General features: G+C 45.4%; 1 protein-coding gene and 1 long non-coding RNA gene across 2 annotated transcripts in view; one reads left to right on the top strand and one right to left on the bottom strand.

Annotated features, from left to right (window-relative positions):
* LOC308404397 (voltage-dependent N-type calcium channel subunit alpha-1B-like) overlaps positions 1 to 24787 on the bottom strand; it is a 341704-nt gene that overhangs the window by 22521 nt on the left and 294396 nt on the right. Inside the window, exon 45 of the mRNA XM_080894424.1 lies at positions 15377 to 15415. Coding sequence (XP_080750550.1) covers positions 15377 to 15415 — 39 coding nt within the window. The remainder of the gene's footprint in view (positions 1 to 15376; positions 15416 to 24787) is intronic.
* On the top strand, positions 8655 to 10292 carry LOC308404399. Its single transcript, XR_013973115.1, has 2 exons — positions 8655 to 9883; positions 10128 to 10292. It is a non-coding gene; the product is annotated as an uncharacterized lncRNA (long non-coding RNA).

Here is a 24787-nt window from a genome sequence, read left to right on the forward strand (position 1 = left end):
GACTACTTTTTTGCTTTTACTCCCTACATTTTTAAACAAATATCTTTACTTTCTACTCCTTACATTTTAAAACCAGGCTCATTAATTTTGTTTTAACACATTTGAGGGGTATTATCATTTTGTCACTGCAAGTCTTCAAACATCAAACTAATTTGAACCTAAACAGTAACAAATGAATTGCAGTCCTGTTCATTTATTAATTAACAGGGGATGTTGCATTAAAAGAGATGACATGTGCCAAAGTCAGAGGTGTCAGTGTTTTGTTTGTTTTTTTTTTGTTTGTTTTTTTGCTTCAGGTAATTTCAAAGGCAACGTTTCTATCAGCTCAACAAATATCAGCAAACACAGAAACTCTTTGTGTGCAGTTTGTCTCACAATGTGTAGCTAGCTTTAGCTAACACTGTTTTTTAAATGAAGAGATGGAGCTAAGTTCAGTCAGAGATGGAGAAAGATACGAAAGACAGGAGAGGTGAGGAAGAAGAGAGGTTATACTATATTTAAAGGTAAGGACTGCTCACTGGTATTTGATAAACTAGAAATGTAAGGCTTATATTGTCACGGCGGGGTGCAGAAGACGAGGTAGACCCAGATGCAGACATGGTGGAGACAGAACTAGGTTTCCAAAAATAAAGCGAGCCTTTAATGTGGCTGATGGCATGACAAAAACACTAGAGAACACTAAGGAGAAACTAAGGAGACTGAGAACACTGTGTAAACTAAAAAGACTGACACTCTGTGGAAGAACTATGAAAAAACTATGAACACAGTAACTAGGCAGGCTATGAAACAGTGACACAATAACGGAAACTATGAAAAGATGAGGTGAGGATAACAGACAATCTGACACTGACTGAGCAGAAACACACGGATTAAGTACACATAAGGAATGATCAGGTGGGGAGGAGGCAACCCCCCCTCTGTCCCCTTCTGGCTGCCTCTGCCTCAATTTTATCCCACAACTTAGACATTCACATTACTCACACTCTCATTACACATGCATATAGGATCTTGGGGGTGGACACGCTACACGGAATCCAAATTACCATCAGGGTGTACACCTCACCCCTGGCGTCGTTGCCCACCTCTCAATTTTAAATACACGTAGACATTGAGGGCTAGCAGGAGGGGCTATGCGCTTACCTGCTGTTCTCTGACAGGTAGCTCCATGCCCTCCTGGGTTTTAAATGCACCTTAGAACACACATGCATCAACACTACAATAAGCGGGTGGAGGGAGGTTTGGAGTCTTCTCTCACCCCGTTCTCTGCGGCCTGCTGGAGCGGGGGGCTAGGAGGAGGAGTTGGCCCTCCGACTGGGGTCTGAAATGTAGGGCCTCCCTGCTGTGGAGTCGGGTCGGTCTGCTTCTCCCCACCGCAGGGAAAAGGGTAACATCACCTGGGTCTGGGTGCAGTTCCCCCCTCCAGGGGCAATGTACCTAGACCCGGTTCGTAGAGTACGCTTTATGTCTGTCTCCACGTTGGTTGAGTGTGGAGTAAGTGCATATGAGAGCATGAGGGTGGGAATGGATGTTTGTATCTGTGTGTGCCTGTATGTCTGTGTCTATACGTCAGGTTGGGTATCAGACGTCACCTCTCTGGGGACATATCAGGCCCTCCAAGGTTTGGAGGCCTATCTCCCCCCACCACTTCCCCTGCCGGTGGCGGACTCCCTCAGACATCGGTGCGTTGGTGGTTCTTTGTGTCCGGGGATGGGCGCCCAGGTACACATCGGGCCACTTCGGAGGTGGGGTGCCCGCGGCCTCTCGGCCTGGGGCTTGGTCACTCAGGCACAGCTGGCTGCTGGCGGAGCTCACGGGCGCATCACTGCAACCCCCCTGGCTTCTGCTCCACGGCTGCTGAGTGACCCCTCATCTGGGACTCTCCTCAGCTCTTTCTGGGACAGTGGGACGGCTGCCCCTCTGTTGGTCTTCCTTGGTCTCTTGTGTTCTGGGGGCCTCTGGATGTCTGGAGTTTTGATCTCCTCCATACCTGCTTCATGCCCTGGAGGACGGGGCAGTGGCTTCCCACACCCTCTAGCACATAGGTGTCAAACTCTGGCCCACGGGCCAAATTTGGCCCGCAGCCTAATTACATTTGGCCCGCGAAGCCATACCAAATTACTATTAGAGCTGGCCTACTGGTATTATACAGCTAATATATATATTGTTTAGTATTAAGCTTTGCTTGTTCCATATTCAGTTTTCCAGCAAAACTTATTTGAGTCCATAAGAAAAGATTCATTCTTATATCTGGAGGAAGTTTTTTTTTCAATAAATATTAATGTTAGCCCACGACTTTGTTCCAGTTTTGAATTTTGGCCCACTGTGTATTTGAGTTTGACACCCCTGCTCTAGCAGATCATTACATGAAGGAACCTTTTAAAAACAAGCGCGTCCATGTTCACAGGTGTACACACGGGAGCTCACACTCACAAACTACACCCTTTTTGGCTCCTACCTCAAAGCACACTGTGCGCTGTCGATCTTACGTGCTGCACAATAATGTTTAATATTTAGTATTTACTGTCATGTTCCCATATATCATTGTGATGTTGTTTATTCTATTACTCTCATTTTCTTCTGCTTGTTTTCTTTTTTCTTTCTCAACAGGTGATCCAGGTGATCGATATATGTATTTATTTTTTTTTGCTTATTCTGTTGGTTTTTGTTTTTTTGCCCTTCTCCCCCGTCCCTCTTCTCAGCTGTTTTTCTTTCCCTCTTTCTTTCCCCCCTCGTCGTTACAAAAGCACAACTACTGTCCACACCCCAACCACACCTCACCTCACAGTAAATTATCATTTCCATTTTAAGCATTTCCAAATAATCATTTTCCATACTGGCAGTATAAATATACACAGTATACTGCCATCACTACAATATACATGTTTTACACACTCCTTTTGTTGTAAAACATGTATATTGTAGTGATGGCGGCGCGCACAGACGCAGCGGCCCGGAGCTCCTACACTTTTGCACTTTTGGTGGTACTGTGGTGCTGTGTATCATTTCACACAGTCTGGGGTTACTTCAATATAATAGAGATGATCTACTACAACTAAGCCGTGGAGATCTTCAATTAACATCCGAGTATCTCATCCCCCCGGAGATCGTCAAGCAACCCCCGGGGCTACCCGCAACAGCAAGCCGCAGGAGGAGACGCTGCGAGCGGAGGCAGAAGAGAGGCAGGCGGGGAGGCCTGTGGGCACGGCTAAAGGCTAGTCCGTTTAAACCACCACTCCCGACCATATTCCTCTCCAATGCCCGTTCAATCCGTTACAAACTGGATGAAATACGACTGCAGATCGCCACTCGACGGACTTTCAACAACTGTTCGTGCATGATTTTTACTGAAACCTGGCTGGACAGCGCCATTCCCGATGTGGCTATTGATCTAGCAGGCCGCACCGCCTATCGAGCCGACAGGTCAGCGGACTCGGGTAAGAAGACCGGCGGGGGGCTGTGCATCTATATTAACAACTTCTGGTGCACGAACGTCACGGTAACGGAAAGACTGTGCAGTACAGAGGTAGAACTGTTGGTGTTAAAGTGCCGTCCATTCTATCTCCCTCGGGAATTTTCTGCCGTTTACATCTGCGCTGTTTACATTCCACCAGATGCTAATGCTAAGCTAGCGTTAGCACAACTGAGCAGCAGCATCAATAACAGCCTGGTAGCACACCCGGAGAGTGTCTTTATTGCGGCTGGGGATTTTAATCACGCGGACCTGAAATCTGTACTTCACAATTTCCACCGAAATGTGAAGTGTGCTACCAGAGGAGATAGAACTTTGGACCAGGTGTACACCAACATGGCGAACGCATACAGAGCCCAGGCCTATCCCCACCTGGGTCTGTCAGACCATCTCTCCCTTCTGCTACACCCAATATACACACAAAAGATCAAGAGCACTGGGATTACAACCAAAACCGTGAGAACATGGCCGCAGGATGCTATTCCGATGCTTCAGGACTGTTTCCACTGCACAGACTGGGAGGTATTCAAGGTGCAGGACACTGACAATCGTGTCGCATTGGACAGTTACACCTCCACTGTCTTGGACTACATCCGTTTCTGTGTGGACAATGTAACAACTTGGAAACGACTCCGTGTGTTCCCTAATAATCCACCCTGGATGACACACAGAGTTCAACAACTTATTCGAACGAGGAACAACGCTTTCAACTCCGGGGACCAGGAGGCATACAGTGCTGCCAGGGCTAACCTGAGAAGAGGCATCAAGACTGCCAAGCAGCAGCACAGGAGGCGTATCGAGGCCAGGTTTGAGAAAATCACAAACCCAAAGCAGGTCTGGGAAGGCATCAGGGCTATCACGGACTACAAAAGGAGAACACCATCACCCTCAGCCGATAGTCCTACTCTGGCTGAGGACCTAAACCTCTTTTATGCCCGCTTTGATAGGGAGAACACCGACCCTGTCCTGTCCCCTCTCCCCTCAACCGACCCTGCTCCGGTCCTGAGCACTCATGAGCTGAGGCGTGTGTTCCGGAGCATTAACACCAGGAAGGCGGCCGGGCCGGATGGAGTGCTGGGCCGGGTGCTAAAAGACTGTGCTGCGGACCTGGCGGACGTCTTCACCTCTATATATAACACCTCGCTGTCCTGTTCACTGGTACCATCCTGTTTCAAAGCAGCAACCATCGTTCCCATCCCAAAACAGTCAAATGTCACATGTCTGAACGATTTCAGACCTGTGGCACTCACCCCCATTCCCGCCAAATGCCTGGAGAGACTGGTCATTAAACACATCAGAGCTGCTTTTCCACCATCTCTGGACCCGCACCAGTTTGCATACAGGGAGAACCGGTCAACTGAGGATGCGATCGCCATAGTGCTGCACACATTATTGAAGCACTTGGAACACAGGAACACCTATGCACGGCTCCTCTTTGTAGACTACAGCTCGGCTTTTAATACCATCCGGCCATATAAACTCCGTCCCAAACTCCACCAACTGGGACTCAACTCCTCTCTGTGCAACTGGATTGTGGACTTCCTCACTAACCGCAGACAGAGTGTCAGAGTGGGTAAGAACACCTCTTCCACCCTTGTGGTCAACACCGGCGCCCCTCAGGGGTGTGTTCTGAGCCCTCTGCTATACACTCTCTTCACCCATGACTGTATTTCCTCCTGCGCGTCCAATCTCATTGTTAAGTTTGCCAATGACACCACAGTGCTCGGACTTATATCCAACAACGATGAGACAAACTACAGGACAGAGGTGCAACAACTAGAGTCATGGTGCCACGACAATAACTTGGTCTTAAACACCAAAAAGACCAAGGAGATCATTGTAGATTTCCGGAGGAAGGGTCATAACAACCATCTGCCTCTCTTCATTGGCAGTGAGGCGGTGGAGAGGGTGAGCAGTTTTAAATTCTTGGGGGTAACTGTGACCGAGGACCTGTCCTGGGGCAACCATATCACCTTAGTTGCACGGAAGGCCCAACAGCGCCTCTACTACCTGAGGAGACTACGGAGCGCACACATTCCCAGACCTCTGATGTTGAACTTCTATAACTGTGCCATCAGCAGCGTCCTGACGCATGGATTTCTAGTGTGGTTCCCCAGCTGCACCAAGGCCGACCAGCAAGCACTCCAGCGGGTGGTGAAAGAAGCTGGCAGAATTATTGGAACAATTCTGCCAGAGATTAGTAATATCTTCCCCACTCGCTGTCTGAGGAGGGTGCACAGTATCCTGCGGGACCAACATCACCCTGCGCACCACCTTTTCCACCTGCTGCCCTCAGGGAGAAGGTACAGGTCTATACAGGCCAGAACATCCAGACTGGCCAACAGCCTGTATCCACAGGCTGTGAGGCTCCTGAATTCTGCCCCCCTCCCCTCTCTGCCCCCCTCTCACGGACAATAACCATATCCAACTTCTTAATAGCACTGAACTGGTTTGCATTGGTGCATTAAATCTTTATTCTCTCTTCCCCCCCCCCCCCCTCTTTCTTAAATAGACAACCATCATATCTCACAGTACAATAATATTGAACGGGTTGCATTGTTGCATTTTGTCATGTTTCTCAGGTCTTTGTCTGAATGTCCTATGAACATTACCTGTCTTGTTCTCATGTTGTTGCTAAGGATTGTCTCATTGCACTGAAGTCACACTGGGTTAAATATTTACACTTGGGTTTTAAGGGGTATTTGTTTGTTTTTTTTACGGGTTGTATGGAAGCCCCAAACGCAATTTCATTGTTCTTCGACAATGACAATAAATAAATACTTGACTACTTGACTTGACTGATCAGGGAAAGCGGAATCACATGGGGAAAGCAGCTGATAACAATTAACATAATGACAGGACAGGGGACGTGAAGCTAAATACAATAAACACAAGGATCCTTCAAAATAAAACGGGAAACATAACGAGACCCAGACATGACTCGAACTAGACAAACAAAGAAAACTTGGACATGAAACATTACAGACAAACACACGAAGACTTAACACAGGGATGAGACAAATGGGGAGCTTGATAAATCATGAATTAAAACTGTAACCCAGGCATGGCAGAATGTAACTAGATAAACTGAAATGAAACTAGACTGAAAAGGAATAACAAATACATCAAGAAACTCAGAATACTGTATATGCAGTTTCATTCTACCCACTGCTCGTGACTGCACCGTGTATCGTGCAGGTAGATCACAGGTAGATCGTGGGGTGGATGAGGTTCGTCCTGAGTTCCTGAAAGCTCTGGATGTTGTAGGGCTGTCTTGGTTGACACACCTTTACAATGTTGTGTGTAGGGGTGGGTTTTGACTATCGATTCTAGCTTGGATAATGTGATATCGATTCATTAAAATCCTGAATTGATTTTTTCATATATAAATTTATTTTGCCTGAAACACCAGAATCTAAGGTTAAACCTAGCAAAATTTCAACAACCACCAAACAGCTAAAACAATAAATGAGAGCAGGTAAACAGATTCTGCACAAAGATGTAAACACAAAGCATGGACCCGCTGACGGATCAGAATCAGTGTGATGTTGCACGGACACGGTCGGGGCTGAAAGCCGACAGCTCACCGATTCTGATGCATTGGCGCTTTGTGTTTAGGTCCATTTTGCGCTAGATTCGGAAGCTGTAGCTTTTATCTCTCTCCAAACAATATTGACTGAACCAGCAGCAAAAGAAGATCCAAACTATGCTTCACATAACATCGTCATGAATTCCCTCTTACTTTTGCTGTTTTGCTTCCACCATGATAAAAATCACACTTCATGTACAGCTCTCTCTCTATCTCTCTCTTTCAGTGTACTTCGAGAACAGTTTCCCATCAAAAATCTCTGTTTTCTGCATTATTTTCTTGCTTACTACGCACAAGTCTAGCGTTGTTTACAGCGCTGTCGGACGCTGTGTTTTTTTTTCTTTTACTTACTTAGGAAAAGAAAGCCTAATTTCTGCTGTTGAATAGGCTACTAAACAAATTTGAACTTTTTAAAATTATGCAAAATTCCAAAACACTTAGCTATGTCTCTAATAAAACCTCTGTAACTTTGCTTTGCTTCACTTCAGCAGCATCAGGTAATGTTCATATATTGATTAATGGTTTTCTTTTGTTTTTGATCTACTGCAGAATATTTTTAAGGTCATCTGCTATAAAATCCCATGTCAGGAAAATCTTTATGTTTTTCTGTGTTTTAGCCTCAAATACTTTGACACAAAGGCATCTGCTGTGATACTTACACCTTTGAAAAATTCTAGCAAGTGTCAGCTTTCCTTTTTATAGATATAAAAATATGGATATGTACTGATAAGTGATCAGAATTATAAGAATTATAATATTTTAAGAATGACTTGACAGGCTCAGAAAAGTCAAAAATAGTGAGATATCTTGCAGAAGGATGCAGCAGTCTCAAAATTGTAAAGTTTCTGAAGCGTGATCATCGAACAATCAAGCGTTTCATTCAAAATAGTCAACAGGGTCGTAAGAAGCGTGTGGAAAAACCAAGGTGCAAAATAACTGCCCATGAACTGAGAAAAGTCAAGCGTGCAGCTGCCAAGATGCCACTTGCCACCAGTTTGGCCATATTTCAGAGCTGCAACATCACAGGAGTGCCCAAAAGCACAAGGTGTGCAATACTCAGAGACATGGCCAAGGTAAGAAAGGCTGAAAGACGACCACCACTGAACAAGACACACAAGCTGAAATGTCAAGACTAGGCCAAGAAATATCTCAAGACTGATTTTTCTAAGGTTTTATGGACTGATGAAATGAGAGTGAGTCTTGATGGGCCAGATGGATGGGCCCGTGGCTGGATTGGTAAAGGGCAGAGAGCTCCAGTCCGACTCAGACGCCAGCAAGGTGGAGGTGGAGTACTGGTTTGGGCTGGTATCATCAAAGATGAGCTTGTGGGGCCTTTTCGGCTTGAGGATGGAGTCAAGCTCAACTCCCAGTCCTACTGCCAGTTTCTGGAAGACACCTTCTTCAAGCAGTGGTACAGGAAGAAGTCTGCATCCTTCAAGAAAAACATGATTTCCCTCCCCATCTCCAGCTGCCTCCCTCTTCCCGCTCCTCCACAACCACCCACACATGCAGGGCCTTGGAGTGGGGGTATGTCACCAGGGTGCAGAGGAGGCTACCCCCCCCCCCGTCCCCTTCTGGCTGCTCTGCCTCAATTTTATCCCACAACTTAGACATTCACATTATTCACACTCTCATTACACATACATATAGGATCTTGGGGGTGGGCACAATCACGGAGTCCAAATCACCATCAGGGTGTATACCTCACCCCTGACGTCGTTGCCCACCTCTCAATTTTAAATACACTTAGTCATTGAGGGCTAGCAGGAGGGACTATGCGCTTACCTGCTGCTCCTTGGCAGGTAGCTCCATGCCCTCCTGGGTTTTAATTGCACCTTAGAACACATATGCATCAACACTACAATGAGCGGGTGGAGGGAGGTTTGGAGTCTTCTCCCACCCCCATTCTCTGCGGCCTGCTGGAGCGGGAGGGCTAGTAGGAGGAGTTGGCCGTCCGACTGCGGTCTGGGGTGTGGGGCCTCCCTGCTGCTGCGGAGTCGGGGTGGTCTGCCTCTCCCCACCGCAGGGAAAAGGGTAACACCACCTGGGTCTGGGTGCAATTCCCCCCTCCAGGGGCAAGGGTACCTAGACCCGGTTTGTAGAGTACGCTTGGGGAGTGTGATTGTGTGTACAGCGTCTCTTTATGTCTGTCTCCACGTTGGTTGAGTGTGGAGTGAGTGCATATGAGAGCATGAGGGTGGGAATGGATATTTGTGTCTGTGTGTGCCTGTATGTCTGTGTCTATATGTCAGGTTGGGTATCAGACGCCACCTCTCTGGGGACACCTCAGGCCCTCCAAGGTTTGGAGGCCTATCTCCACCCACCACCACTTCCCCTGCCGGTGGCGGACTCCCTCAGGTGTCGGTGTGTTGGTGGTTCTTTGTGTCTGGGGGTGGGCGTCCGGGTACACACCGGCTCACTCCTTGGCGGCCGCTTGTCGGGGCCTGGGGCCTGGGGCTCGCTCGGGCCCCTTTGGAGGTGGGGTGCCCCCGGCCTCTCGGCCTGGGGCTCGGTCACTCAGGCACAGCTGGGGGCCGGCGGAGCTCACGGGCGCGTCACTGCAACTCCCCCTGGCTTCTGCTCCGCGGCTGCTGGGCGAGCCCTCATCTGGGACTCTCCTCAGCTCTTACTGGAACAGTGGCGCGGCTGCCCCTCTGTTGGTCTTCCATGGTCTCTTGTGTTCTGGGGGCCTCTGGATGTCTGGAGTTTTGATCTCCTCCATACCCGCTTCACACCCTGGAGGACGGGGCTGTGGCCCCCCCACACTCCCTAGCAGATCATTACATGGAGAAACCTTTGGAATGCAAGCATGCTGATCCACACAGGTATGCACACATGGGTATTCACAGACGCGGACTAAAGCTTTCTTGGCTGCTGCCTCAAAGCACACTGTGCGCTGTCTATCTTGCGTGCTGCACAATATCGTTTATTATTTAGTAAATATTGATATCTATGACTAGCTAGTTTATTGTGATGGTGCTTTGTTTTCTCTATTATTATGTTACTCTTTGTTGTTTGCTGTCTCCTCTGTTTGTTTTTTTTGTTTGTTTGTTTTTTTTCTCCATACAGGTGACCCAGGAGTTCTTTTTTTTTTTCTCTCTCTCTTCCCCCCCCTTCTCACCGTCTCTTCTCCCCTTTGGTTTTCTTTCTTTCTCTCCCCCTCTTTCTCTCATTCATTCCCCCTGTCCTATTTATTTAAAAAAAAAAAAAAAAAAAAAAAAAAAAAAAGACAAAGGATGAACTGAAGCTCTGCCATCACGTAATGTCGCATACTGCTGTTTCTGATGTCATTTAAAAAAAAAAAAAAGAAAAACATGATTTTCATGCAGGACAATGCTCCATCACACGCGTCCAAGTACTCCACAGCGTGGCTGGCAAGAAAGGGTATAAAAGAAGAAAAACTAATGACATGGCCACTGTTTTGGAGGAAGGAAGGTTCAGGGTTTCAGTAGTCATCATCATGGGCTCATCGGATTAGAATGAGAATAAGCAGTCGTCATTTGCAGGTTTTGTCGTTTTATTGTATAACAGGTAAAGGAAAGAAAGACACACATGGACTGCTCTCTCTAAAAAGGACAAAGTATGATTTAAGTAACTCAAAATGATACATGAACTCAGGAGACTCAAAGAGAAACTCACCTCAGCTGCCGCCCCATGTGGGAGTGAAGAAAGAGTGAGGGGTAGGTGAGTGCAGTCCTTATATAACGAGTGACAGGTGAGTGCAATTAAGGCCAAGCACCACACCCAATCAAAGGTGAGGAAAAGAAACAAGGTGCATCTGGTGAAGTGAATGTGCTGAAAGGTGAGCCTTTTCAACAGCCGCCCCCATATTTCTACTGAGAAATATGTTCAAAGGATTAAAGATGCTCTTTTTCACAAAGCGGGGGCAGAGGAATCAGACATGCTACAGGTCTACTATAGGTTCAGGGGGTCAACCTAGAGGTCGACAATGCAGGCCAGACAGTTCAGGGGGCCGACCATGTAGCCAGCGGTGGCGGCAAAGCAGGTCCAAATGCCAACCACGTGGGATGCAGCAGCAGGCCCAGACCTGCAGACCATTGGGCAGTTTTGCAGGTGCTGGGGGCAATGTACGGGGCTTGGCAGAGGCAGGACCAGGTGGTGCAGGAGCAGGCAGCGCCCTGACCACTGGCGGAATGGCAGCCACAGGCGGTGGAACTGGTGATAGTGGCACTGCCGGTGATGACATAGGTACTGCTGCTGGTAGAGTATGAAGTGGCTGAATGAATTCAGAGCCATCAGCGGACACAAGGATGTGCTGGAGCGGTTCTCCTGAACCTGAACTGGAAGATGTGAATAAACCTTGGGCATGCGTGGAACTGCTCTGGGGTTGGAAGTCTGTGATTGGACCTTGGAGTGTCCATCCTAAGCGGGTTTTGACTGCTGCAGGAGATCCAAATGGTCCATGTCTAACTGGTGCAATAGGCGTAATAAGGTGGGTATGATCAGAGCCTATGAGCAGTAGTGGAGCTGCTTTGTTAGTAAAGGTTAATGGGATACCTTGAAGATGCTTGTATCTCCGTTGAAGAGAGGATACGGGGTAGGTGTGGTCTGAAAGTGCTAAGTGACTTGTAGCGAAGGCATTATTAATTGTGTAAGTTTTCTCTGGATGTGCGATGGGAGAAATCTGGAAACTTACACAAGAACCTTGAATGGTTTCAACTTCTTGATGGACAGTTCTGAGTGATAATTTTTCAGCTTTCCCAGTTAGGTGGAGATGCTTAGCTGCAGATGTCAGAAGCATGGTACGTTGGGAGCCATCGTCAAGTATTGCATATGTTTCCAGGGTTCTTTTGCCATTACGCAGGAGCACTTTCACAACCTTTAAAAGGACACTAGGGCGATCGCTAGGTCTATCAAAGTACAGTGTCCTCACTACAGGATTAGTTTCAGTTCTAGGTCTCTGATTCACCTCACATAGGATCTGTAGATGTCTTTCCATGCAGGTGGCACATGCTTTCCTCAGATCACACTTCGCAGCCTGATGAGTTCTAGCACAACGCCAACACCGTTTGTTTGTCTTTATCCAGTTTATTTTCTCATCCTTTGTCTTCTGAATAAACTCGGGACACTTACTAATGTGGTGTTCAGGTGAGCGGCAATATGCACATCTTGCCTTAGTCATTATGATGGGTTGTGCTGCCTGTACAGGATCGGATGCATTTGTCCCATGTAATATTGTTGTGAGTGGAGAGGTGTACTTATGGGCAGGTCGTGGCTGGTTAGAGGATGAAACAGGACTGTCCTTTCTTGGTTGACACTTGCATTCCATTTGCAACCAGGATGAGAACAAAGGTAAGTCATACATCATATCTCCTTGTTCCCTGTAAATGTGCCGTTTGAAGCGACTGGAATGCTCTGCGGGCAACTTTTCAAGTAGGCGATCGACATGGGAGCCACAATTTAGTTCTGTCCGTCCTTGATCACCCATAGTGCTAAGCAAACCAACTAAAGCTTGTACACGAAGAGCAAAATTATCAAGACTCTGACCATCACCTGCTCTGATAGGAGGCAGTTCCAGTATATTCTTTAGCTCTTTCAATGCCAGCTGTCTTGGTTGCCCATAACGCTCATCAAGAGCTTTGGTGGCTTGAGTGTATGGGTCAGGAGCATAGGAAAAGGAAATAGCTAACCGTTTAGCTTGGTCTACTTTCAGATGATCGAGAAGGACATGATATTTGAAATGCTCTGTCTCATGAGGGTCAAGCAGGTTAGTAAGGGCCATTCGTAACAGCCTATACTGGATTTCATCTTCTCTGGTAAGGTCTGGGAAAGAAGGACCCTCAAGCTTATACACATGTGTTCTAGTGCTAACAGGGTGACTAGAACTAGCAGTAATGGGTACTGAAGGGTTTTGTGCATGCAAACCATCAGATGTAGCTGGTTGCTGCTTTACAGGAGGGTGCTGCCTTGGTTCCGGAATGCAGACAAGAGGTCGAGCGGGGTCTTCATCTAGATGAACAGCAGGTTGAACACATGAAATCTGGTGGGGACCTTGCAGTGGTGTGGCCAGGAAATTAAAAGGAGTCTCATCTGGTGTAGGAAAAACTGGTCTAGGCAAACCACTTGAAGGAACTGCAGCATCTAATATTGTTGAATTAGGGAAAGGAGGGCTAGCAGCCAGAACTGCACCAGAGTGACGGCTAACCTGGGGGGGCTGAGAGGGTGACTGACATGTTGCTGGATCAATCACTGGGAACGGCTCATGTTGCTGATGTGTTTGGGGAATGGCTTGTAAACCGCAAACAGAGGATTTGCTTTCATCAGAGACAGTGTGAATTGAAGATCTGGAGGAACTGCGAGAATGGGGAGGAGATAACTGAATCATGAATTGCCTAATCTCCCTCATTGTCATCAGGAGTTCCCTCATGACCTCATCTTGGTTGGTGGGTAAAGGAGCAGGGGATGTCTCTGGTTGTCTTTCTGACTCTCCGACAGGATCTTGCAGCCCATGTGTGTCTGTGTCACTATGCTGGCATTCTGTTTGACTCTCTGTCTCACATGTAGCTCTTCTAGCTCCAGGATACTGAACATCATACTGCTGCAGGTAGGCAGGAGGTCGACTATCACGACTGGATCTTCTCAAACCTTCAGTCAATGGCTGCTTTGAATCCATGACGCTAATACCACTCCGGCTCGGAGGACCATGTTTTGGAGGAAGGAAGGTTCAGGGTTTCAGTAGTCATCATCATGGGCTCATCGGATTAGAATGAGAATAAGCAGTCGTCATTTGCAGGTTTTGTCGTTTTATTGTATAACAGGTAAAGGAAAGGAAGACACACATGGACTGCTCTCTCTAAAAAGGACATAAAGTATGATTTAAGTAACTCAAAATGATACATGAACTCAGGAGACTCAAAGAGAAACTCACCTCAGCTGCCGCCCCATGTGGGAGTGAGTGAGGGGTAGGTGAGTGCAGTCCTTATATAACGAGTGACAGGTGAGTGCAATTAAGGCCAAGCACCACACCCAATCAAAGGTGAGGAAAAGAAACAAGGTGCATCTGGTGAAGTGAATGTGCTGAAAGGTGAGCCTTTACAACAGCCACCTTGTTCACCTGATCTGGACCCCATTGAGAACCTGTGGTCCATCATCAAATGTGAGATTTACGAGGAGGGAAAACAGTACACCTCTCTGAACAGTGTCTGGGAGGCTGTGGTTGCTGCTGCACGCAATGTCGATGGTGAACAGATCAAAACACTGACAGAATCCATGGATGGCAGGCTTTTGAGTGTCCTTGCAAAGAAAGGTGGCTATATTGGTCGCTGATTTGTTTTTGTTTTGTTTTTGAATGTCAGAAATGTATATTTGTGAATGTGGAGATGTTATATTGGTTTCACTGGTAAAAATAAATAATTGAAATGGGTATATATTTGTTTTTTGTTAAGTTGCCTAATAATTATGCACAGTAATAGTCACCTGCACACACAGATATCTCCCTAAAATAGCTAAAACTAAAAACAAACTAAAAACTACTTCCAAAAACATTCAGCTTTGATGTTAATGAGTTTTTTGGGTTCATTGAGAACATGGTTGTTGTTCAATAATAAAATTATTCCTCAAAAATACAACTTGCCTAATAATTCTGCACTCCCTGTATATCTAACTGATACCTCTTGACCTCATGCACTTACTCAGGCTCTTTCCCCACCAGAGAGGTGACATCCCATGTCCTAAAAGGTAGTCTCAGTACGGAGGAATCGGTCCACCATTTAACACATAATACATCCAACCCCTACAGAAACCCCCGAGAACATGGGTCACACAAACCCCTCCACCACGATAAGATAGCGATTCATGGAGGGGCTAACAATAGGGATTTCTTTTCTTTGTAATAGTTTTATTATTTGAAACTAAACATATCTCCTTCCAAGTTTGACCAGGAAAACTGAAGCATGTTTTCAGACAATTTCTGTATACTTAACCATAAGTATGTTTCATGGGATAATTGTGTTTTTCTACCCTAACCTATGCAAAGTAAAATAAACTGAGTAGTTTCAATCAGAACTACCTAATGAGTGAAACACATTTTGGCTAAGACTCTGCTGAGACAAATTTAAAGCAGTACTTAATATATATCAGGTTAATGTATCGTGTTTCACATGATAATTCCAATGACCTAATTCCACAGGACTTACACTGACCTACACGTGTGTCAGTGTAAGTCTTGATGGTAACATCAGAGTTTCTGGGTTTGTTCCTATAGCACTGATTTTAAGAGTCCATCAAGCCTGAGCCTATAAATTAACCATACTGTCAATAGCAGTAAAGAAGAATACTGTTTGGCAGAATGTACATACAGCTAGATGAATCCCTGGAGAGTGGCGTGAATGGCTCCGCTGTAATGCAAGGGAGAAACAGAAAGAAAAGAAAGGAGAGATGAATATTAGGAATATTGAGAAAGATAGAAATGATATACAGATGAGGACAAAATATTTATCCAGGTATGTCCACCAATTTCTCGATTGGGGAACATCTATAAATTATTATAGCTAATTACGTATATTATTCTAGTTGACAAATTTTTATTTCTTTGTGTGAGCCCCACCTAAGTGTGCAAAGGGATCACTGAGTTACATTAGATTGGAAGGCAGGTGGGGCAGGGGAGAATCAACTCATCACTACCCTCCACATGCCATAAGATATGACTTCCCACCACCATCCCAAATAACCCCCAAAACCTATAGGAAGCCCTAATTTCCTTTGCATAAATACAGTCATTATGAATCTTATGTTTGAATCGGCTAGGCTTTTGCTATACATTATAAAAAATTGTAAGAAGCAATACAGGTAAAGTTCAATCCCACCAGGTTAGATACCCAGGAGCAACAGCAGGGCCAACAACCACCCACTCAACCTCCCCCCCTGCAATCCCACCCAACAGATCCAGTTTCCCTTGCTGGTCCACTGTAGCCCAGCAGGGGAAATGTGTAGGCTCAGAGCCTCCAACAAGGGATCCACTAAAGAGGCAAAAAAACAGGGAATGGGGAATGAAAATTGGTGCAAAGGGCAACAATATGTCTACTAACAGATCTAATCACAAGGGCGAGGTGAAAGCAAGCAACTAGAGAGAGGCCGGGTGCTGTACATACAAACCACACTGAGGCTAGCTCATGTTAGGAATAAAATCACAGTCAACCTATCCATTATTTCCTCAACCGCAAAACAAAAATGGCTACGACCCCTACAGTACGGAGGCCCCTTGGTCACTTATAAAAGAAAGCTTGCACTCACTGGTCCTTATCATTTAATATTCAAATAATTAAAACTAAATGCACAAAACTCAAAAGCTAGGACATGTTCTCTGATGTCTTTCTTTTTACTAAAGATCACTAAGCATCACTGTTTATTACACACCTATTTAAAACAAACTTTAAAAAAAAGTGACGTTCAGCAGAATTCAGTAATATTTTTTTGTGTTTCTATCCAGCATTGCGTCTGCTCCCTTCAGTATATCCTGCATTCTGTGATTGTCACAGATATATCAAAGAACATGCCACCCACTGTTCCTTCTGTTGTTGTCTGTCAAGTCGGGCTGGCAAGGGAATACCCTGAAAATTAAAGCAGATCTGCACATACTTTTCCAACCAAGATCAAGTGATACTACTGAGAATCAGAGGTACAAGAGTAATCCTACATGTGCAGCAGGCACTTTCTAAAAGGCCATTAATCCTCCATTTCAAATTTTTTATTCTTCACAGTAATGCAATTACCATATTCCTCTTTCTGTAAATTTGGGATCCAAAGCTATTTGGAAGAGCTATCAAAGTTTCAGTTGGCAGCAGAAGAAAAACAATACCGTACAAACAGCAGGCAGTGAGCCAGGGTCTAATCAGATTACGTTAGACTTCACCTCTCCTGTGAGAAGAATCAACAGCAGCTCTTCCCACCCTGTGGGTGAACAGGGCACTTTGAATGCATGAATCGATTAAGATCACGCAGGAAATGAGATGCTTCTAATATTTCTTAGGCTCTTGTGAAAGACTCATTTAGAGATTTTCAGCTTTGAATGGATCAATAATGAAACCTTGTGGGCCTCCACAAGCTGCAACATGCACATTGGCCACACCACAGGAACAACTTGGATTGGCATGCTTAACTGGATGTAACCTGTTAGGATTAGGTTAAGTGAACAGCAGCTGGTTGCTGACTGGCCCTTGCATTCAAAGAGTGGGGTTTTGCCCAAAATGATCCTTGGTGGTCAGAGACATTATCTGATCATAATGATGACAGAATGTCGTCTACAATTTCATAAAGACCAGAAAAAATATAGCAGTAAAACACAACTCTGTTGCAAATAAGACAGATTAATATGGTAGAAAATTGTTAATCTTGGGATTTTAATTCACTCGCTGGCTGAGCATCAGACACAGCGAGGTCCAGCTGGTGCGTAAACCGGCGAAGCGCTGGCAATACGCCAGGGAAACACAGCCTGCAGCTGCAGCAGTAGCAGTGTTAACACACATAGCAGCCGAGCCGCACAGTGCCAAGCGACAGGGTATGTTTGAATGTTGAAGCCGTGTCCCTGCTGTGTTTCCTCACTGTAGCCGAGCTACTCGCTAGCCGGCAGCTGCACAGCATGGTCCGACCAGCGCATAAGCCTGTTTTTTTTCGCGGCGACATGCCAGGGAAGGGGGACCAACCAAGGGGAAGCAAGGGCCAGCTAGGGGGAACCAAGCTAAGGGATACCAGGGGAAAACCGGGGCTACCAGGGGACCAAGAAGGGAGAAATACATCGTCCACGGAGGATGCCGAAGCACGCTCCAATAGACGCACACACACAGTAGTCTCAAGGTAAGCACATAATTCAATTCAACATATAAGACTTCAAGAATGCACAAGCATCTACTTAAAATCTATTTATTTAATCTATCATCTATGATATCATTATGTACAATTCTAATGTATTTTGTTCATCTCCTTTAAATAAACAGGCAGCCTTAAAGTATGAAATATTCATATAAAAAAAAAACAACACATAAATGTGTCTACTGTCTCAGTGGCTGATAGTGGTCCACAAGTCTCAGTGTGAGCTTGAAGCCATTTATAATGTTTAAGTAGTTTAATTTGTAGGTGCTGACGATAAACACATTTTGAATGAAAGCCGGGTAACTTTGGTAGCACAGAAACAAGTGGCTATTCTTTGTGACCGTTTGGATCAGTCCCTCATATTACCATTATTTCACCCAAAGGCACCAAGTTAATACTTAAAAAAGCTGCAGCAATACACACAAATATAAACAGTACTTGGTGACAACTTTGCTTTTAGTTTACACAAACTAAAAGAAAAGTTTGCTTTTAGTTTGCGGTCGACAAATGCGCCGTCGATTTCCCCAAATTTGAAGTGTGGTCTGGTGTAGACTTCGTGGTCCCATATATCCCACAATTCATAGCGCAGCGGTGGGTGTGGTGGATTTTGCCGAAAAATACGGCAGACGGCTGGTGATGTGTGATACCACTGATTTCCTTTCCGATCCAATACCAAGTAAAATTCAGAGTGGTATCGGCGATACTGATCTGATATCTTTCATTGTATCTCAAATTATAGCTTCATCATGATTACAAGACGTCAGGTTACTTGTTCTTATCACTTAATAATAATAATAATAATGCAGAATTGTCATATAGAAATAAAAAAAACTGAAGTTGTGTGCCATTTGAGCATGTTGCCTGACTGCAGCACTAAAGGACTCCGCGAGAGACGTCTGTCTCACATGCCAAAGGGCTGCCACAAATTTATAAAGCCCTATTTCGCACATGACTATTAAAAGTGGGATAGGAAGTAGTTCCTTCCAATGTAGACAATCCGAATAATATAGTTTCTTTCCACTCTGTTCCTGTTAAAGATAAACTACAAATTTACCCTAAATTACTAAAATATTGATATTTTAATATGAGAATCGATTCTAGAACATAAATGACTGGTATCGCAGCAATCGATATTTCAGTATCGATCCGCACATCACTACAGACGGCTGAAGTGGGGCAGCCGAAGACTAAACTTTCAACAGTACTGAATATGATGTCACTTATTTATGTGCAAATGTTTAATAATGAAGAACATTAAAACATTACTGTTGGCCACATGTCGGCAAAGTTATGTGGCATTAGTGATGTTAGTACTTTCAGCGTCAGCTTGATTTTAAAGCCTTTACTTTAAAATATATGCCGTTCAGTAGTTGACCTTAATCTTACAGAGAATGTGATAATTTTAATGGATAATTAAAGTCAGTGATATATTTAAAAAAAAACAACAAGTTGAAAATTAGTGAATGCTGCTCGGTTTGCAGTCCTGAATATCACAGCACAAGCAGGATTCACTATACTGTTAATGTTAGCTATGTTATACTGCTGCCTCTGGTGGTGTTCTGTTCGGACTTTAACGTTTGTTTGAACGAGCTGACGGTTCACTATTAAGCTGAAAGAAAGCTGCTTTAATCACAGGAGTCACACATGTGTCCACTGTACCATCTGGGAACTCTTCTTGTTTAGCACTCCTAATAACACAAACACTAAATTAGGGGTGGGCGGTATAAACGGTACACGGTAGAAACGATATAAATTTGGCCAACGGTAGAGATTTTGACTATACCGCTCTACCGCGACAGCGCATGTTGATGGTGTCATCAAGCTGCGCCTATTTTGGTATTGCAGCAGCTGCAAACAACATCATCTGCAAATTATGCCGGGCAACAGTAATAGCAATTAGACGAAGCACTTTTGGAAGATGGGGAAAGCCAAAAACTGTGCTTCCTCCACTTCCCTACCATTGATTCATTAATGCTGAATTCTCTCGCAGCTGCTCTATTCCCATGTTGTTGCAGTATATTACTGACTAACCTCATATTGTGGATGGATTATCTCAGTTGTTCTCCTGACTGTTTGGTCCATTTATAGCATCCTGCCATGCAATTGCATTTGTCCCTAACCACAAGAAACCCTCACGTTAACTTTTATCGAGTGGAAAAATGTTAGCGGCCATCCTTCAGCTTCACTGTGCTAATGTTATGCTAACGTGGCTGTTAGTTTTTAGTTTTCATTTATGGTGGAAGTGATAGCAGAGCTGTACTTAAATTTTTTCAGAAATTTCTCAGTCAGAACATGGCATATCATGTTTAGGTGGAAACTAGTGAATTCAATTCCTGCTAGCTTCTAACTCCGTTGAATTTAATAAATTCTGTTTTCATGGATGCCTGGATGTTAAACTTAATGGTTACACCTGGTTTTATTAAAGATGAAAGAATTTAGACAGTTTTTAACTCTCAGTGATCCTGCAGTGTGTCATGGTCCTGGGTCAAGCGACCCAGTATTTGAGTTCCATGTATCTTCTGTATTCATTTGCACCTAGCTTAGTTCACCTAGTTAATTTCTAGACTGCAGTTTAGTTTTGTTCCTTAGTTGTTTATGTCATCTCCCCCTGTACTAAGTCTCCCCGGTTCATGTGTCATGTCTAATCTCCATGTTTCCTGTTTTACTTTGAAAGTCTGTCAATACACTGTCATGATCAGCCTGCGGCGTGCTGCTGCTCCTCGAGATCGACATCCAGGACCCCCACAGCGTCCTCGTGATGCTCCATGGAGGGCGAGACAGGACGTAGCAGTGCTGTCAGTGTATTCAGTTTCACTCCTCCTGTCCTGTCGTTAGGTTCATGTGTGTCAGCTGTGCTCCCATGTGTGGCCACTTCCCCTGATCATCCCTCATGTGTATTTAGTCTCTGTGTTTCATACAGTCTGGGTCGCGTCGTCTGTGTTCTGACCTCCATGTTTTCCCGGTCAGTCGTTGCAGCGAACATCATTTTGTGTTCTGTATTCTGTGTCATGTGACTTTCGATTTGATGTGTTGAAATCATCAGCCTAGTCCTAGTTGTGTGGGTGATCAAGAAGTAACTCCTGTTACCTCAGACAATTTAACAATTACCAAGCCACCTCATGCCAGGTTTGAAACTTTGCGTGAACAATTTACCAAGTCTGAAGAGAGACTGCCTAGCTTTCCCCAGGGAGCAACTAAAGACTGTTTGTACTGCGCTGAAGTCTCTGAAGGGGTGGGGGCAGCAGCTGTCCAGTCAGCACCCGTCCTAGTTCTGTCCCAGACTCCTCTTATAACGGAGGTGAGTGACTGTGCTTTTTCATCTCATGAGTCTGTCATAGTGGAGTGTACTGGGTTGCCCTTTTGTGGGCCCAGCTACAAAGAAACTGGTGCCAAAGACTGCTCTACCATTAATCATGATTTCATAGACATCCATGCTGTGGCCGACCTAACTCTGGTTAAGACTGAGGGCCAGTCAGAGTCGTGTTGTGATAATGAGAGGACTGTGTGTAACAGTTTTGATAAAGCGCACAATGAAATCACAAACCATGTTCTTGACTCTGTAGAATTCAGGACTTCTTCTAGTGTTGCTCCCATAGCCGCACCACATGAAGCCAAGGTTCATGTGACAGTGAAAGAGGTTCACACGTCGACTGTACAGTCTGCTTCTGAGCCTGCTGGGAATGGTTGTGAAACATCTAAGTTTCAGTGCCAAGGGCTGCGTGAGCTTTCTCTCCGCCTTAGACTGTTTTCTACAGCAGCCTTCCTCGTCAGCTGGTGGTTCGGGAGAACCACACCAGCCTCATGCCACGCCAGCTGGAGGGCCCGGGGAGCCCGTCCAGCCTCACGTCACGTCAGCTGGAGGGCCCGAGGAGCCCGTCCAGCCTCACTCGTCGTCAGCTGGAGGGCCCGAGGAGCCCGTCCAGCCACACGCCTCGTCGTCAGCTGGAGGGCCCGAGGAGCCCGTCCAGCAGCCTTCTTCGTCAGCTGGTGGTTCAGGAGAACCACACCAGCCACACGCCACGTCAGCTGGAGGTTCAGGAGAACCACACCAGCCACATGACACGTCAGCTGGAGGGCCCGAGGAGCCCGTCCAGCCACACGCCACATCAGCTGGAGGGCCCGAGGAGCCCGCCCAGCCACCATCGGCTTCTGCCTCTGCTACGCCCGGGATCGCCGGCCACTTTCCGGGCCGTCGGCTGGACATTGCCGTCAGGGGCGGCCTCCTGACCTGCACCACCACTGCCTCCCGCGTGGGCGGCCTCCTGATGGGCGATGGCGTGGCCTGTTGTGTTGCCAACCTAGCGGGTCGGCCCCCTGAACGGATAAACTGTGACCTGTGGTGCCCTCGACCTCCGGGTCGGCCCCCTGAACTGATAAACTGTGACCTGTGGTGCCCTCGACCTCCGGGTCGGCCCCCTGACCTCATGAACTGTGGGCTGTTGTGTTGCCGCCCTCCTGGCCGACCCGCTGAACTATGTTTGGTCTACTGTCAGGTGCTCCAGTGTTTTCTGTCAGCTGTTTTTGGTTTCCTGTTCTGTACGCACCTGGGTCCATTACACACACCACCGCACGGCCTGTCTCTGCAGACCGTGACACAGTGCTCGTTTGACTTTGGGACCTGAAGAGGACGGAGTTTTGGACCCGAATTGCTCCGTGAGGCTCCTGACTACGGCAGTCGTAATGCTCCGGCAATCCATCAAGCGGTGCGCCTTCAGAGCTTACCAAAGTTGTACTAAAACATTTTTGAAAGATTTCTGCACGTACCACATAAAATCGGTGCAAGGTCAGTAAGCACAACCAGAATTCACACATAAGGCGCAGTGTCGATTTTTGAGAAAATTAAAGGATTTTAAGTGTGCCTTATAGTGTGTAAAATATCTTATACAGAAGAAAGGAATACAGTATATCGCGATATATATAGTTACAGCACATGCTTCAAATTATACCGTGATATGGCTTTTAGGCCATATCGCCCAGCCCTACACTAAATCCTCGTTCTCTTGTGCTGTTTTGTAGAAGTGTATACATCTGAGATTGTTACCTGTCTCTCTGTCCTGCACTCTCTCTTTTTCTTTCTCTCTGATTGTGTAATAAAAGTATGAACATATGAACATGTATTTATAAGTTACATTTGTGTTTGAATCCTGCAGCTTATCACACATTTGATTTCCATGTGTGACAACTACAAGTGTCCAGAGTGAGGACAGACTGAGGGACCCACCCCTGATGATCCACCAGGACAAACTGGTGTGTGTGTGTGTGTGAGGAAGAGGAGGAGGAAGAGCCAGTAGCAGCTGACAGATGGAGAGGATAGACATACTGTTCCCTAGGGCTGCTCAATTAATCGAATTTTAATCACGATTACGATCTGGGCTTTCAACGATCATTAAAAATGACTGAGCCAATTATTAGCCCCTCCCTCATGCTTTACTCTCGCACTGCTCCGTGTGGCAAATCCAGCGCACCTCTCTGCATTTCGAACACGCGTCACAACAATTAAGAGCAGCGGTCCCCAAACCCCGGGCCTCCGTGAGTCGTTTGGTACCGGGCCGCGAGAGTTGAGGCTCAGGTGTGAAATGTATGGTTTTCAGGGTTTTTATCAGTTTTCAGCGTTATTTTGTTATCGTTTTGATTGTTAACTCAGTTTTCCTGGGTCTTTTCATGTGTGTTATGAATAAATGGTCTGTTTTTCAGTACCGGTACTAGTTTTATTTTGTTGCATTTATCCGCGACACCTTAAAGGCCGGTCCGTGAAAATATTGTCCGTGGCGCAAAAAAGGTTGGAGACCGCTGATTAAGAGGACCCGAGGGAAGCTCGGAAAGCTAAGCAGAAGTTATTTGGAGAGGAGAGTGACTTCCGTTGGTTGAAAAGAGAGATAAAAAAAAAAAAACTTCAGTGGTGTTGCACACTATTTTATATTATTTTTTTAAAGTCATTATTCAATACATTGTTATTGTTAACCCTTTAAAGCCGGTCAGAGCAGCACGCTCCGTTTTGTGTAACTATTTTTAAATCCCTGTAGAACCTGAACCGTGTAAGCTACCGCAATATTTTTTTTGCATATGAAACCAGAGGAGTTGTACTTACATCTTATGCCATCAGCTTGTCCTAGGTCACGGTTTCCTTCCACATAAAGCTTTGCAAAAATTGCATAAAAAGCGCTTGCAGGAACAAAAACATAATATTCCAGAAACACGCTTTGCCTATCCGATCAGCTGTTTGTAACACTTCCCACAGTGAAACAGACGTCAGCGCGAACTATCGCATGTCCGCCATTTCCTGCCCGAAACCGGAAGTGGCGTCATTCTCGCGGAAAATGGAGTTTTTTACTTGTAGGCCTTAAAAGCCTATACTGGTGTTTTTATAAGTCATGTTTGACTTTTCTGAATAGTTTCTGGGATGCTTAGAACTCGAATTGCACTGCTGGAAATAGTTTATTTTGATGCACATGCTGTTTTCTTTGCAAATTTGCATCATAGGATTGTTTTTTTGTTTTTCCTGCAGTATATAAAAATTGGTGTATCTCAAAAATAAAACTATGAAGACACTCAAAATAAATTTCCTGTTGTTGTAAACTATTTTTTGCAACTTTTTTGCATTTAAAGTTTTGAGGGATAAACCTCTTAAATTTCTCCAAGTAGAAATATATATAAAAAAACAAACAAAAACGATTTTCAATTTTTTTGTAGTTTATTGCACGTTTTTGCAATTATTGTAGTCACTATGGACTTAATGCATACTTAATGCGTTTTGCTCATCCTACTGCAAAACAATATTCTTTTTTTCTCATGTGCATCGTACATTTTCGCGAATAGATTATTTTCTGATAGATAAAAAAAGTTTATTCCTGAGATTGTTTCTACTCAGTATCTACTGATAACGGTATCAGATCATGCCACAG

The sequence above is a fragment of the Rhamphochromis sp. 'chilingali' genome (genome assembly GCF_963969265.1).
Source record: "Rhamphochromis sp. 'chilingali' genome assembly, chromosome: 10".
In the NCBI taxonomy this organism is placed as follows: Eukaryota; Metazoa; Chordata; class Actinopteri; order Cichliformes; family Cichlidae; genus Rhamphochromis; species Rhamphochromis sp. 'chilingali'.